The 14,025-nt window shown below is 39.2% G+C and overlaps 1 protein-coding gene across 1 annotated transcript; it reads right to left on the reverse strand.

The window, feature by feature from the left end:
* Positions 1-240: 240 nt before the first annotated feature.
* Positions 241-7,777, reverse strand: LOC101858163 (H/ACA ribonucleoprotein complex subunit 2-like protein; the record flags this gene model as incomplete). Its single annotated transcript, XM_013091388.1, is given in 3 exon segments — positions 241-2,438; positions 6,205-6,310; positions 7,708-7,777. Coding segments are annotated over 3 exon segments (302 nt in total), but the record flags the coding sequence as incomplete, so codon positions are not given.
* Between the last annotated feature and the right edge of the window lie 6,248 nt (positions 7,778-14,025).

Here is a 14,025-nt window from a genome sequence, read left to right on the forward strand (position 1 = left end):
TATATACCAGACTTCTCGTTATTTCAGGACTCGTTATAAGTGGACTCCACTGTACAACTATGGGATCTTCTTTAAACTTGTTTCTACTTTACACATTACCATTGATTATAGATGAGCTCGTCCTGATTTTGATACACGTACAGATGCAACAAAGAAGTAGCTTAATAAATGCAATCAGAATGAAATAACTTTAACTTTTCTAAAAAATCGGCACAGAAGAGGATAAAAGAAAACAATGGGCATTGTTCATATATTTTTTATTTAATGGTCAAACATATTTTTGCCACTGTTATGGTACATGGTGAAACACTATGATAGAACAATCGTACTTGAAGATACCGTATTGCAAGCATGTGACATCCATTAAAAAAAAATCCACAAGAAATTAACTGAAAGAACGCCTGCTGACAAAAGTGTGTCCTGTATCTCACAAGATTTGACACATCTTGTTGCAATGGCTTGCTGGATTGACCACTTTCACCTGACTGAGATAAAAGCAATATAAAATGAAACCGCTCTGTTTATTAATCTTCTCAGATCTTTGCATAAAAGTCTCAAAGTTGAATGACCAACAGAAGCGGAAAGCCCGTTCATAAAGGTCACTGCAAACTAAGGTTCCGACATGTTTTATTTCATGTAAGCCTAAAGCGGATACAAAAAATAATAGGGGATTTACAGCATACACCTAAAACATTTAAAAGTTGACATATTTTTCTCAACACCAAACTTTAACGTTCGCCTAAAAACATGATTTAGGAGACGGGGAGAGTAATTATTGAGACTCCCGTGGCGATATCTAGACAGCCGGGGGATAATATCTACAAGCTTACACTGGAATATGGGACCAGAGTGTCATTGTCTAATAATGAGCAATTTGTAGGCAAGGTTACTGTACTGTAAGACGCATCCAAAGAGTGGTTTTTAACCCTTTCATTGGTTTCTGGTACGTCATGAAAATGCGTAATTTTTTGCGCCTTGCCATGTACCGGGTACGTCACAGAAGTTGGCAAAATTTGCCACTCTTAGTTGCCTATATTACATTACACGTACGGCACGCTAATAACCTGGCTCTAATTCTTCAGTACTGAGTTTTCAGCCACAAGCGCTGCGCAGATCCGTATTCGGGAATAGAAGGCGCATATTGGTATCAAATTTGCTAGTATTATTTTTTTACTGCTAGGCTTGAAAGTGATAGAAAAAAATCAGATTTAAGCTTGAGGGCGGCTGCGTGCTCTTGTAAAACATAAATATTGAAATAACTTTAAAAAGGCAAATAATATTTTTGCCTAAGATTTGCAGGTTATTCGAAAGTAGGAGTAAGATGGCAGGAAATAAGGAATAAGAAAAGTGAGATAAGTGAAACAATCGAAGACCCGCCGCCTGAAATATAATGTCACGAGAAAGCTAGATCTAGACCGCGCATCCATTAGCACCGAGACATTAGGCTGCTGTCCTGGGTGATGAGCTCAGCTGAAAATCAGCACCGACAGTAGGAATGCATACCCCTGGCAACTAAAGGGTTAATATTGGGTCCAAGGAGAATTCTTTGTTATTATTAGATCAAGATTATTTGTTAAAATATTTTGTTTGGTCGCTGACCTGCAGACATGCGATGCAAAGTTTTGTGGGCATTGCTCTACTGCTCTAGGTAAATTAATAAATGAGATCGAAATTTTTTTCACGCGGACAGAGGAAAGTGAACAAGCTACAACAACTTTGTGAAATCCTGTGGTCAAAACAGCCACAGATCCAATATTAATGGAGATAATTGAAAGAAACAAGCTACATTTACACAGAACCCCCCACAGCTAAATAACACGACAAAGCAAAAATCACTTAGTTCTCTATCAATCCTGTGACTGACCACTCAAATCACAGGTAAGAACATGGCAACTGCCAACAGCAGATCATGTGATTAGATCAGTACCTCGATTGAGCAAAACTGAGCACAACTAAAGCCTCACACCAGTTTACAAAGAATGTCCTATTCAAAATCAACCTCTAGAATGTCCTATTCAAAATCAACCTCTAGAATTCAGTGCTTTTAAACTTATTACACTTGATCTAGGACAAATAATTCAAAACAAAAAAGGAATATGGCTCAGAAATAAACATGGAAATCAGTAGGCATTACAAATCAATCATGGTCCACTGTCTTTCTCAAAATAGACAACCCACTCTCTCAGGCACTTCATTCATACCAAAACTCTAGCATTAAAATTACGTTCCAACAAGATCATCTGGCTTTTTAGTTTATGATTTTTTAAAAACTTTCGAACAGTCCCCTTTCCTTGAAAATAAAAATATAAAAATCAATATGGAAGTGGAAGCTCTCCAATCTTTGTTTTACATTCCACAAACTCATCCTTGAAGTCCTCATGCTCTTTGATGAGCACCATGCATGCCTGTCTTTTTGAACCATATGCTTCTCCAAGCTCCTGCAAAGATGGAATAATGTGCCGAATTATCAAACACATACATAAAAATCACATGTGAATAGTAACATAAACTGACATGTAAGTGTAAGTAATGGCAAACTTCTGGCAAAAATGTTAAAATAAAACTGCTCTGTGAAAAACAAAGAAAATCTCTGTACAACCGTGCTGACCTCTTCGCTACTGAGCCCAAACCGGGTAGCGCTGTGCATATGGCCGGTAGAATTTACGGGACAGTGACAGATTATCTTGATACACATTATAAGGGAAGTTACTGCTAAAATCTTGTAATTACTATTGAAGTACCTTCCCTTTATGTTTACCCCCCCATATGTGAAAGAGACGATTAGATTTACATCTAGATCTAACACATTTACCGTACAAAAATGATATATTGGCAGTAAACACAGATGGGCTTACATGTATGTATAGATTGTGCGAGCGTTGTATAAGGTAGGAAAAGCATCTTGTCACTTCCTCTTTACGTGAGGACTCTCACACAACACGTATTCCCCTTTTTTAAAATCTCAGTTTATCATTACTCGAATGTGTGTTGTTTTACGTTGTTTGGTGGTGGTGTTTTTGGCATCATGTTACTAATCAACTTTTCTCCATCTATCTTTCAATGAAATCCCCCTAAAATTATATTAATAGAAACATCGTCCAAAGTAGAATGTACATGCAGAAATTCATGAGAAAATATTCATAAATATAACAATTATGGGAGGTAGAGTGGGGTCTCCCCTGAGCCTCCTTGGCTCAGGAGATTTCCCCAGGCACAGGGATCTATTTACCAGGCTCAGATTTCCCCAGGCACAGACGTCTATTTACCAGGCTCAGGAGATTTCCCCAGGCACAGGGGTCTATTTACCAGGCTCAGGAGATTTCCCCAGGCACAGGGGTCTATTTACCAGGCTCAGGAGATTTCCCCAGGCACAGGGGTCTATTTACCTGCAGCATTGAAGGGGTAAAGAAGATCTTCAATCTATGTTTACTCAATAAGCATATTTGCAGAAGCCATTGTTCATTCCTTCAGCTCATGTAAACGAACAATATGATATCCAATGAATGAGATTTACAAAGTCTTGAGGACGTTTAGGACCAATAAGCCCAAGGGAGGTGGTCAAATGATAACTGTTCATAGTGGGAACAAATTATCAAACCCCACAACACAAAATAAAGAGAGAAAAGGAAAATTACGTTTATTCACAGCATCCTTACTTAAACTGACCAATCTACTGAAAACACGCAGAAAGCATTCAGGGTAGCAACTGAAACAGAAAGCCAGAAATGAAGTCAGAAGTTAAGGGGCATCAATCTCCAGCCAAAAATCACAGCACCAGCTGTGACTGTAACAGTGTATCTTCTGACAGATCCAGCAAAGTGACTGAATTTCATCTAACAGCATATAATCCAAGAAGCAGCCACTGGATAGGGCCAAATAGAACTTGAACGAGTCTGGAAAGCAGCCAAGAATATTATATCCTCCTTTCCGCTGAAAGTCAGTTCAGCATAAGTTACAGCCAAGACACATGAGTGTGAAACCAATGCAAAGATAACAACTGCCTTGTCAACACAAATTGTGGCTTTGCATCAAGATACGTCAAACAGGACCTGCTTAAATTTTTGGCCAGCTCTATATATATATAGGTATCATCTATTCGGACTTGGGTAAAAAAAAAATGTTTTATTTATTCAGACTCGGCTTCTAAGTGAGTTACGCGAGTATAAGGAGGTTACATAATATAACTGTCCTCGGGGGATTTTACGTAAAACCAGAATTAGAACTAGAATTACCTACTAGGACTGTAATTGTGTCAAAAGTCTGCACTCTCATTGCCCAATGGCAGTGTCAGTGTCTAAGTCTAAGTACACGATAACCGACAACTCGGGGTCTTTCCTCCACCACAAGCCTACAGCATCATCATTACTTCCACCACCATTTGTCTTTCCACAAGTTTAATTTCATTTTGTTGTGTTATAGTTTTTCTGTAATTAACTTTTAAAAAAATCACACAGCACAAAATCGACAGCTGTGGCCTCTTCCCCCCAGCAAGCTGAGAGTGAGAGATCGCTATGCGCAATCTCATTGATTGACATAATTAACTTTGCCCCTGGCAAGGTCAACTTATCATGCTAATGGCTAATGATGCAGAGAGGGCCAGTTTATACAATGGTAACTGGATATTAAAGCTCACGTCTCGATTGTTATCATTATAATCGTTAAAAAATTAGTAAATGCTGGAAAAATTTAGGAACAAGGGTTGGAAGTCGGAACAGACGTCATGCTGGACTCAATTCAGAGTCTGAAACTGAATATAATTTTTGTCTAATCGGACTCCAGTCAGAATAGTCACTTTGCATGTAAATTTTTATTGAAACAATGGCTTCGGATGAGGCCAAGTCAAAAACTGCAAAACTGTGTAATGTTATTGCACACCTTCACAACTTTGGTAACCTCACTCTACAACAAGACAACTGTTGCCAACATTTAAAAAAATCATGGTCGTTCTTAGTTAGGACCTCTACCCAAATGAGCATTTTGTAGACTACCTTCAAAGGAGGTTGGCACAGCAGTAAAAGACTACCACAGCTCATAATAATTATCACAGGCCTGTGGCAGAATCAAAGTGGCCACCTGTCAGCCTATGCTCCATGCCAGGGTGTGGGGAACACCACTGGAGTTTAACACACTCTGCTGACTCCTGATAGAGTATTAATACAGGCCATGCTGCACTCACATTCCCTTTTAACGGTCAGTGACATTTAAAGTTACATACAAATAACAGTAGAACCGGCTTTAGCCGTCACCTGTACAAATGGCCACTGTTCCACAACACTTTTTTTGTGTTTTTCCAATATTTCTAACCAGCCCATAGCAGTCCCTGCCCAGTGCGTTCGGTCAGTCAATTTGATGGCCTCAGAATCTGCTCACAGTGGTGTCACTTCCAACTAAAGTTTTCTGCAAACCTGCCCTCAGACCAAGTTGGTATATCCAATCAATGAAAAGAAGCAGCTGGGCTTATGGCCAGGCTAGGCACTACCTACTAAACAAAAGGAGACGATACTTAGTGCAGCGCATAAACCCACTATGTCCGAGTGTTCAATGAATTGAGCACACTACCACTGTCCACACTTTATGTGACAGCCAGTAATAAAACACTGCCGCTGTCTTCGGCAAATGTCAAGCAATCACATGACAGGCAGTGCGATGTCTGTCTTACAGTGGCCATCAACTGCCTGAGTCAGGGTTTTTTTGCTTGTTGATTTGCTTGATTTCTCTCGTGTTTTGTGAATGACTATTCTACAGGGGGTGTTTCAATCTGTCGGCAGCATTCCTTTATGAAATAGCTCTTATGATAGATAATTTTGGTGGAAACGAAATAGAAAGACAGCATTAAACAAAAAATATTAGGAAACTTGGAAGAGAATGTTTTGCTTTAGCCTATGTGTTGTTGGTGGTTATGTATCATGTGAGAATTCATTTTCATATGCTAAACATTGTAAGTGACCATAACTCGGACTCTGCTCCGACACTTTTCTGTGATCTTGAAAGACTGTTATGGACAAGTTTGACTGTACTCAATAAAATTTCAAGACAAATGACAGATCATAACTAGGGGGCAACGCAATGTGCGAGACATATGTTGAGGTGAAGCAGCCTTCCAATTCACCCTTTTATCTTCCTCCATTGTTCAACTGATAAATTGAAATGTATTGTAAATTGTCAGGGGATTGAGCAGTACTACCTTTTCTTAAAAATACATACCCTTTTTGATGGTGTGAAGCAATACGGGATGTCAGACTCTTCACACACAAGAGGAATATGAGAAATTATATCCATTGGGCTCACATCACCAGCCAAAACCACAATTCTGAAATAAAAGTGTGAGAAAATACTGTGATGAAACAAATCAACAACAAAATACAGTTGAACCTGCTCTCACTCCGACAGACAAGTTGCCTGTACAGTCACTTCTCATTCCCCCCCTTGAACATTTAAAAAAACCCATAATAACGGCACAGTGTATAAAGAACACCTTACTCATTGACAATAGGAGACTGTCTTAGAACAATTTCGATTATTTCAAATGGACATGGCAGATTCAACTGGTTCCTACATAATCACAAGTAAAAGCTATGGTAACTGCTTGCCATTACTCATGCCAGACTCCAGCTCATGAACTTCAGAGCTGCCAAGGGTAATATGGTCACGAACAGAACATTATCGATTACTTGACTGCATCATTAAGATTGATGGTTGCTTTTGATGCCCGCCTCATCAATTGTCTCCCCTCTTTATTATTTGTTTTACTCTGCTCTTTTACTACAGTCAGTGACTTTGTCATGACATACGAATATGAAGTGCATATTTGAAACTAAGTGGATTGATTGCGGCAGTGATGACATGATATAGTGTAACAGTATGGCTACTGGACTATACTAAGGGGGGGGGGGGGGGGGGGGGGGGGGGGAAGCTACACATGAAAGCTATCTTGCTTATTACTAGACCAAATATTACCAAATTTCACACGTATAACAAGCATAGTAAGGAGTCCTAAAATCTGCAATCAAATTTGAGAAAAAAGTTTCGTTTCCATGGATGCGGCGGCCATATTAGATTTTGTTGATATGTCTTACATAATGAATATCGCACTTATTGCTCATGGAAATTGATTTTTTTTTGCATGCATGCATGTTAACAAACATTAAGTCTAAAAATTTTTCGGTTGTATTTTTTTTCCTAAACGAATACGAAAATTTTTAATGAATTTTTTCCTGAGGTAGCATTCAAGTGTGCAAAAATCCGTGAAAATCCATACTCCAGACACAACCAGCAAATATCTATTCCACATTATCAAACATTCAACAGAATTTTTTTTTAGTATTGCATCCTCTCTTCATTTTGTGAAAATTTAATGAAGATTAGATGAAAAAGTTAAGAGAAAAGTTGTGTTTTGAGAAAACGTCCGATAAAGAAAAAGAAAATATTGACTTTATGGGGAAATGGTGATGATAAACATGCCCGGTTTGAGAAAAAATAGTTTTTGGGAGTTCTCCTACAATTATTTCATCGCATAATATAAGAACCCAAAAATTGTATCCATGGAAGTGAAACTTTTTTCTCAAATTTGATTGTGGACTTTAAGACTCCTTACTATGCTTTTTATGTGAAATTTGGTAAAATTTGGTCTGGTAATAAGAGAGATAGCCTTCAGGTGTAGCCCCCCCCCCTTTAAAGATTAAATTTAATCATAACACTCTCACTTACCCTTTCTCTCCTTTACGCAAACCTTTTTGCACTTCTTTTATACCTTTCATCAGACAGTTGTTAGCTTTTGCTGAAATCAAAAGAGAAAATATAACTGAATACAAACAATTCTGATGCATTGAATTGTACAAATCTTATAGGCTTGCAGAGGAATTGTCATAACATAAATTGTTTTTTTTTAAAGTTTCCAAAAGCTGCCAGCCATGAAGATTGCATAGAAATTTTGATCTATAGGTGCATTGGAAAAGAGAAAAGGGAAAGCATTTGTCATGATTTGTTGAAGTGTGTTTGCCTTGGCCTGTATGTGAGCTTAAAGATAATAGAGGGGAAAATAGTAATTTGAACAAAAAAATAAAAGCATCTTGCAAAGCGTCTTGTAAGCGTATATGTCTGTTGGATACACTATACATGTATCTATTACCTGTCCCCAAAAAATCTACAGTGGGTGTCGCATTTAACGAGGATGCCGGAACCAGCTTATTGTTCTCGTCGGATCCAACCTCTCGTTGAACGTGACTAAGACTAAAGAGTAGTAGTAGTAGTATGGGGTTTTACGGCGCTCGCAACTGCTAAGGTCATATGAGCGCGTGAAACACAAGTTGTATACTTTCACAAAAGTTTTACTGCACGGTTGGTTAGCTTTTAGCCTTTAAAATGTTAAAAATCAGTGTAGACATATATATATTTTTCGATCTGAAATATTTTTTCTAGTTAACATAAAAATTTTAAATAGTATCAAATTCACTCTACAACTCGCCATAAAGGCCAATGGCCTTTATAAAATTCAAAATTCTGCTGGGAACAATGACGGAAAAAATGTCTTGCAATTTCTTGCATTTATAGTATTTCCTTCGGATCTCTCCAAAGTCTAGACATTCGGTTAAGTAAGATGTGTCTAATGGTAAAATCTGTGTCGCATCCGACACAGAACGGCTTCTTATCTCTCTGTAAGAGGTATTTGTGGGTCAGGGCCGTGTATCCGATGCGCAATCGAGTAAAAATGACTTCGTCTCTTCTGGAGAGGTCCGAAGGATTTCGCTGTTCTAGTTTGGGTTTTATTTCATATAGTTTATCATTTTTCTGCTTTTCCCAGTGGCTCTCCCACAGACTGGAGGTGTACTTTTTTACTTTATTTCTAAAGTCAGTCTGTGGGAGAGTGTTTGTCGTTGATCCCAAAAGAAGGAATGAAGCTTTCTTTGCCAGGTCGTCTACCTGCTCGTTTCCTCGGATGCCCACATGGCTGGGTATTCCATGCGAACATGATGTTTTTTCCTGTTTCGGATAGTGTATGAATTTTCTGTTGTAGCCTAACTATTTTTGGATGTAAGAGTGTGTAGTTTGTGAGTGAGGTGATGCAAGACAGAGAGTCAGAAAGGATAAGGAAAGATTTGTTAGGAGAATTTTCTACAGAGTCCAGTGCCATGTCAATGGCAGTGGCCTCCGCAGTGAAAATGGAGGCTTCAGGATAGTCTCCTCGGGTGTGTATTGTTTGGAGATTTATCATATTTCTTTCGGATCTCTCCAAAGTCTAGACATTCGGTTAAGATACTGAGATTTTTTTCCAGAAAAACAAAGGAAGACCAAAGATTCTCTACTATTTTTCGAAACTGTAACTCTTTAACCATGTCTGGACGGTGGCAGCGTCCGGTAGTCGAGGTCCGTAACAATGTCTGGACGGTATCACCGACCGATGCAAAGTTATTATTGTATTATAGTACGCGCCAAATATAAAAAAAAGGACGAGCTAAAAGGCCTTTAGTTTGACCTGGAAGTCAAAGATAAATGTATTCTACGTCTGGGTAATGCTTTATTGATCAGTTTGACATGAAACAAGCGGTTTTAAAAATGCAATATAACGCCTTTTGCCAAAACGTGGGGAAAAACACACACATCTCACATTAGTGTGCATAAAATGTGATGTATTAGTATTTATTCCTCCAAAACTTATACACATGTCAAACATAGGACGTAGAACCTGCATTAGCAGTTTCAGACCCCATGTCAGCTTTACAATCTTGAGTTTGTAAATTTTGTGCCAAAAATGTTCATTTTTTTAGTGATTCCTGGAGTGTCATTTTGAGCACACCAGTGCAAACTTCCAAGAATGTCCAAAATTTAGTATTTTTGGGTTGTTTTTTTTAAATGTGTGCTTTGATCATATGCTATTTGACATCGAGAAAGGTTAACTTGCTCAATAAATCGGTTTATTTGTTTGCAAATAAACGAACAATTCGGATCACTTGTGCATCAGTCGTGTCGTCACGGACTAGGTGTTTCAGAAAACACCATTATTTTTCAGTAGAATCACCGTAGCTGGTTAAATCTTTTTGCTTTTCATCGTTTATTCAATACTTCAAAAGCCGTGATGCGCGAAAGGAACATTGGGTTCCCAGATCTATGATTTCGGTCGGCTGTTTAATATTCGCCGTGATTGTCGTCAACTTGCGACGTGCCGAAAGTCCGAATTTCGCCCACTTTTGTTTTGAACGGGTCTTCAAAAGTGCCCGGATATAATTGTTTTCTTGAGTGACTTCCCCGGAAAAACGAAAGCAACGGGAGAAATAGAAAAACGAAAGTAGTCATTGCCTTCAGCGTCCGGTGACGCACAAGAATCTTGCGTTTAATGTGACGTACTGGATTGTTTGGCATGTTTTTAGGCTACTCTGTTGAATATTTTAGTCAAATTGCGGTGTTTACACTGGATTCCTGGAACAAGAGTGTGATGTGTGAACAGACTTCGAGAGATGGATCATTTCTGTGGTTATAGATTTAGCTTTTGTGCCTAGTGATGACGTTTGGGGTGTCGTCATGCAGCCGTACAAGACTGACTGACGTACGAGAAATTATATTGTCCTAAGAGCAAACATTTTTTAAATCATGTGTGCTCTCTTTACTCAAACAAATAAACAAACATGTCCTTGTTTATCTGTCTAACTCAAAAATACACATTTGTTCTTTGTTGGTATGATATATGCCTTTTTCCAATACATTGTGTCATCATTGTTGTTATGTACAAGTAATATTTGTCATCATTGCTAATATCAATAAGTAGTTTTCAACATGCATATATTTCATACATGCAAGATTCATTTAGAAGCAAAATACGCATTTATTGATCTGTGTATCTCTTCGTGCAAATTTGTTCTCTGTAGGCATGATTTTTACCTTTTCCCAGTATGTTTTGTCATCACTGTTATGTACAAGTACTGTTTGTCATAATTAGCAACATAATTGTGATCGTCCACTGTCTTTGATATGACCTGATATCTGTTTCAAAGCAAAAGAAACCTCTCTTGGCTTTTAAAAAAATTCTTAAAGTGAGCATTTCTCCCTGGAGACATGACTTCGTCTTTTCCTGTACATTGTGTCATCATTGTTATGTACAAGTCATGTTTGTCATCACTGTTATGTACAAGTCAGCTCCATTGATTTTGTGCTGTTGCCTCATATTACTTTAAAAATTGTTTTACACATGTGTTTTTCTGGTACTGAGGCTTTGATAACTGTATTTGTACAGCCTTTCACTATTCACTATTGTGATGTGTTGTCAATGATAATGTCCAATGTGTATCCTTTCTTGTACATAACAATGATGACATGTTCTGTGCACTGCATCATTGTTACAAAGCTTGTCATTCAATTACCATTATGAATGGAGTTCATGGTGTACAAAGTCTTTGTTTATTAAACAAATGGAATTTAAAGTCCATAATTTGCCTTGCTGCTTATCTGTTTTTGTCATCACTGTTACATACAAGAAATAGTTGCCAAACCAATAGACCCATATCTCCAAAACCCTCCATCTCCTTGCTCTGATACTCTAGGAATATGAGCACTAAATGTCAATCTGTGACTGACAGAAAAGAGAGTCAAATTGGTAAGAAAATTTTTTTTGCACCACTGAGTCTCAACACAGTCTCACGTTTTGGCAATTGCTCATATGTCAGGTCGCATTTCCACAAACATGAGAGAATTACGCGGAAACGTGATTTTAAATTGCATGGTTAAAGAGTTAAACAAACAGTAACTGGGATAACATGGGATGGATAAAAATACTTTTTGTCTACTCTTATACATGTACTATAGCAGCTGTACACTCGCACAGTTGAAGCCGTTTATACTATAGAGGCCTCTTGTCATTCCTCGTTCAGAAGTCAGAATAATTCAGTAATATAATAGTGCATTTTAATATATAGTGTTGTGTCCCTAGTTTCAAATGATTTCCTTTTTAACCAGTACTGGGTATCGATCGATAAAAAATTTCTTAGTTGATACCAGTAGGCCTACTTGTGATTGGCTAATATCGACTAACGCCCACCCCTACTCGCTACTCCTTTTCTTTTTCTATCTGTTTCTTCCCTCCTCCCTCTCTCACTGCCCGCAGACAAAATTTGACCATAATTTGATCTTTTACAATAATTTAGGTTTGATTACATGCGACTAAACGTAGAACGACGCATCTCCCCGGTTGGCTGCTAATTTATAGTATTGTGATGTCATCACTTCCTGGGATACCCACACACTATCTTTATACGAAGTCACTATTCGGACTCGAGTTCGAATATGAAAAAAAGTTATTCGGACTCTGATTCTTGTCCAGCATGACATCACTTCCGACTTCTGACTTCCTGTGACTCGTGACTCCGGCTTCCTGTCCTGCCTCACTCGTGACTCGCCTCAGGCTAGGTAGAGACCGGGATCACTTCGGGCAAAATGTCTTGTGCAGGAGCCGAGTTTTTATCTTATGATGAATTTGAGGCCTGCCTGAAAAGTTCAAGCGCTTCTAATAAATGTTTCTTTGTCAAGAGGCCATCAGAAGCAATTAAAGATGGCTCGTTAGCGTTCGTCGGGGTTGGATGGGCGGCCTGCACATGTGTGGCTGTGTGTGCGTGTCGGGGAGGGACTAGCGGTCCGGGCGTTGAACGTCGCATACGCGTCAGTCTTTTTCCCCCCCGCAACTGATCATTATTACAATAATAAGCTAGTCTTGATGTCGAATGCGTAATGAATTGTGCGCTGGTCTATGGAATCCAAAGTTGCCGTATGCTCGGCTCTACACAGCAACACAACTTTTTCTTGGTAAACAATCGAGATGACACAGGCTTGTGTATTTGAACGAATCGGTCTTTTTTTTTTTTACCGAGTCCTAATAACATTTTTTCATATTCGGACTCGAGTCCGAATAAAGACGGCCATTTTTATAAGGCCGTGGAGTTACTACCAAAGATTCTATACTAGATCTACACTACACACGACACGATCTTTGGAATACCGCATGGAATGACATGTTGGGTCAGTAGCTTGACCTATTATCCTTATCGATGTGTTTCGCCTGATAAAATTTCACACTTGCGGCTAACTGCAGTGCGTCAGCCATGCTCTGGTGATAGAAGATCGCTTAGATTGTTGATGCTCAGAACAGTTTAAGCTGATGGTCGAAATTGAAACAAGGTAGATCAGCCTTGAATTAAGGCCTAAGGAAACGCAAAGACGATAGATCTAGATTAAAATTTCCTTGTGGAGCTGAAATATAGACTTTTCCACACATTGACTTCATCAGTGTTTGTTAGAGAGGCGCTACATGATGTTGTTGTTGTTGTTGCTGGGTGAGTCTGACACAGAGCTGGTGACGTCACGACTTCCCTGGGCTGTCCGCTCACCTCCGTCTATGGTGGGCAAGGACATGAGGCGCTACCCCTGTCCGGCTCTATTTCTCCGAACGTTCAGGAAAATAAACTTGAACTCCATTTCTCTGAACAGTTTCCGTTCTCAAGATTTGTTGATAATTATAGGCTAAGCAAATGGAGTGGCCCGTGTGTGTGCGTGTGTGTGAGTGTGCATAAGGTGTGAACAGGTAGGGGGGGGTGGAGGGATTTTTTTTTTCCCGAAGTGGCTAACTATGTGTAGCCCTACCGTACGCAGCATCGAGGCTATGTGTGCGGCCCTACCGTACGCAGCATCGAGGCTATGTGTGCGGCCCTCCACTTCACTATAAATAAGGCTTTGTCAGCAGCACATAAACTGTCAAATCGGACACTGTGGACAAACTTAAATCCTGGAATCTCTTTATAAAGGGCGTGAGCCGGGCTACCCAGGAAGCGCGCAGGCCCTATATTATATGGGTGAGAATATATAGTGCAGGCGAGTCTTTTGGCTATTCTCACCCGGTGCGCGTTCACCGTTATAGCCTAGATCTAGGCCAACCAATTTTGCGTTCACCCTAAACCACAGAATTCTACACTGTGATAACAGAAAAATTGTAGAATTCTGTGCCGTGAACAAACGTTCCATTACTACTGTTAGCCTCCTAAAAGCGTA

This window comes from Aplysia californica, unplaced genomic scaffold (genome assembly GCF_000002075.1).
Source record: "Aplysia californica isolate F4 #8 unplaced genomic scaffold, AplCal3.0 scaffold00035, whole genome shotgun sequence".
NCBI lineage: Eukaryota > Metazoa > Mollusca > Gastropoda > Aplysiida > Aplysiidae > Aplysia > Aplysia californica.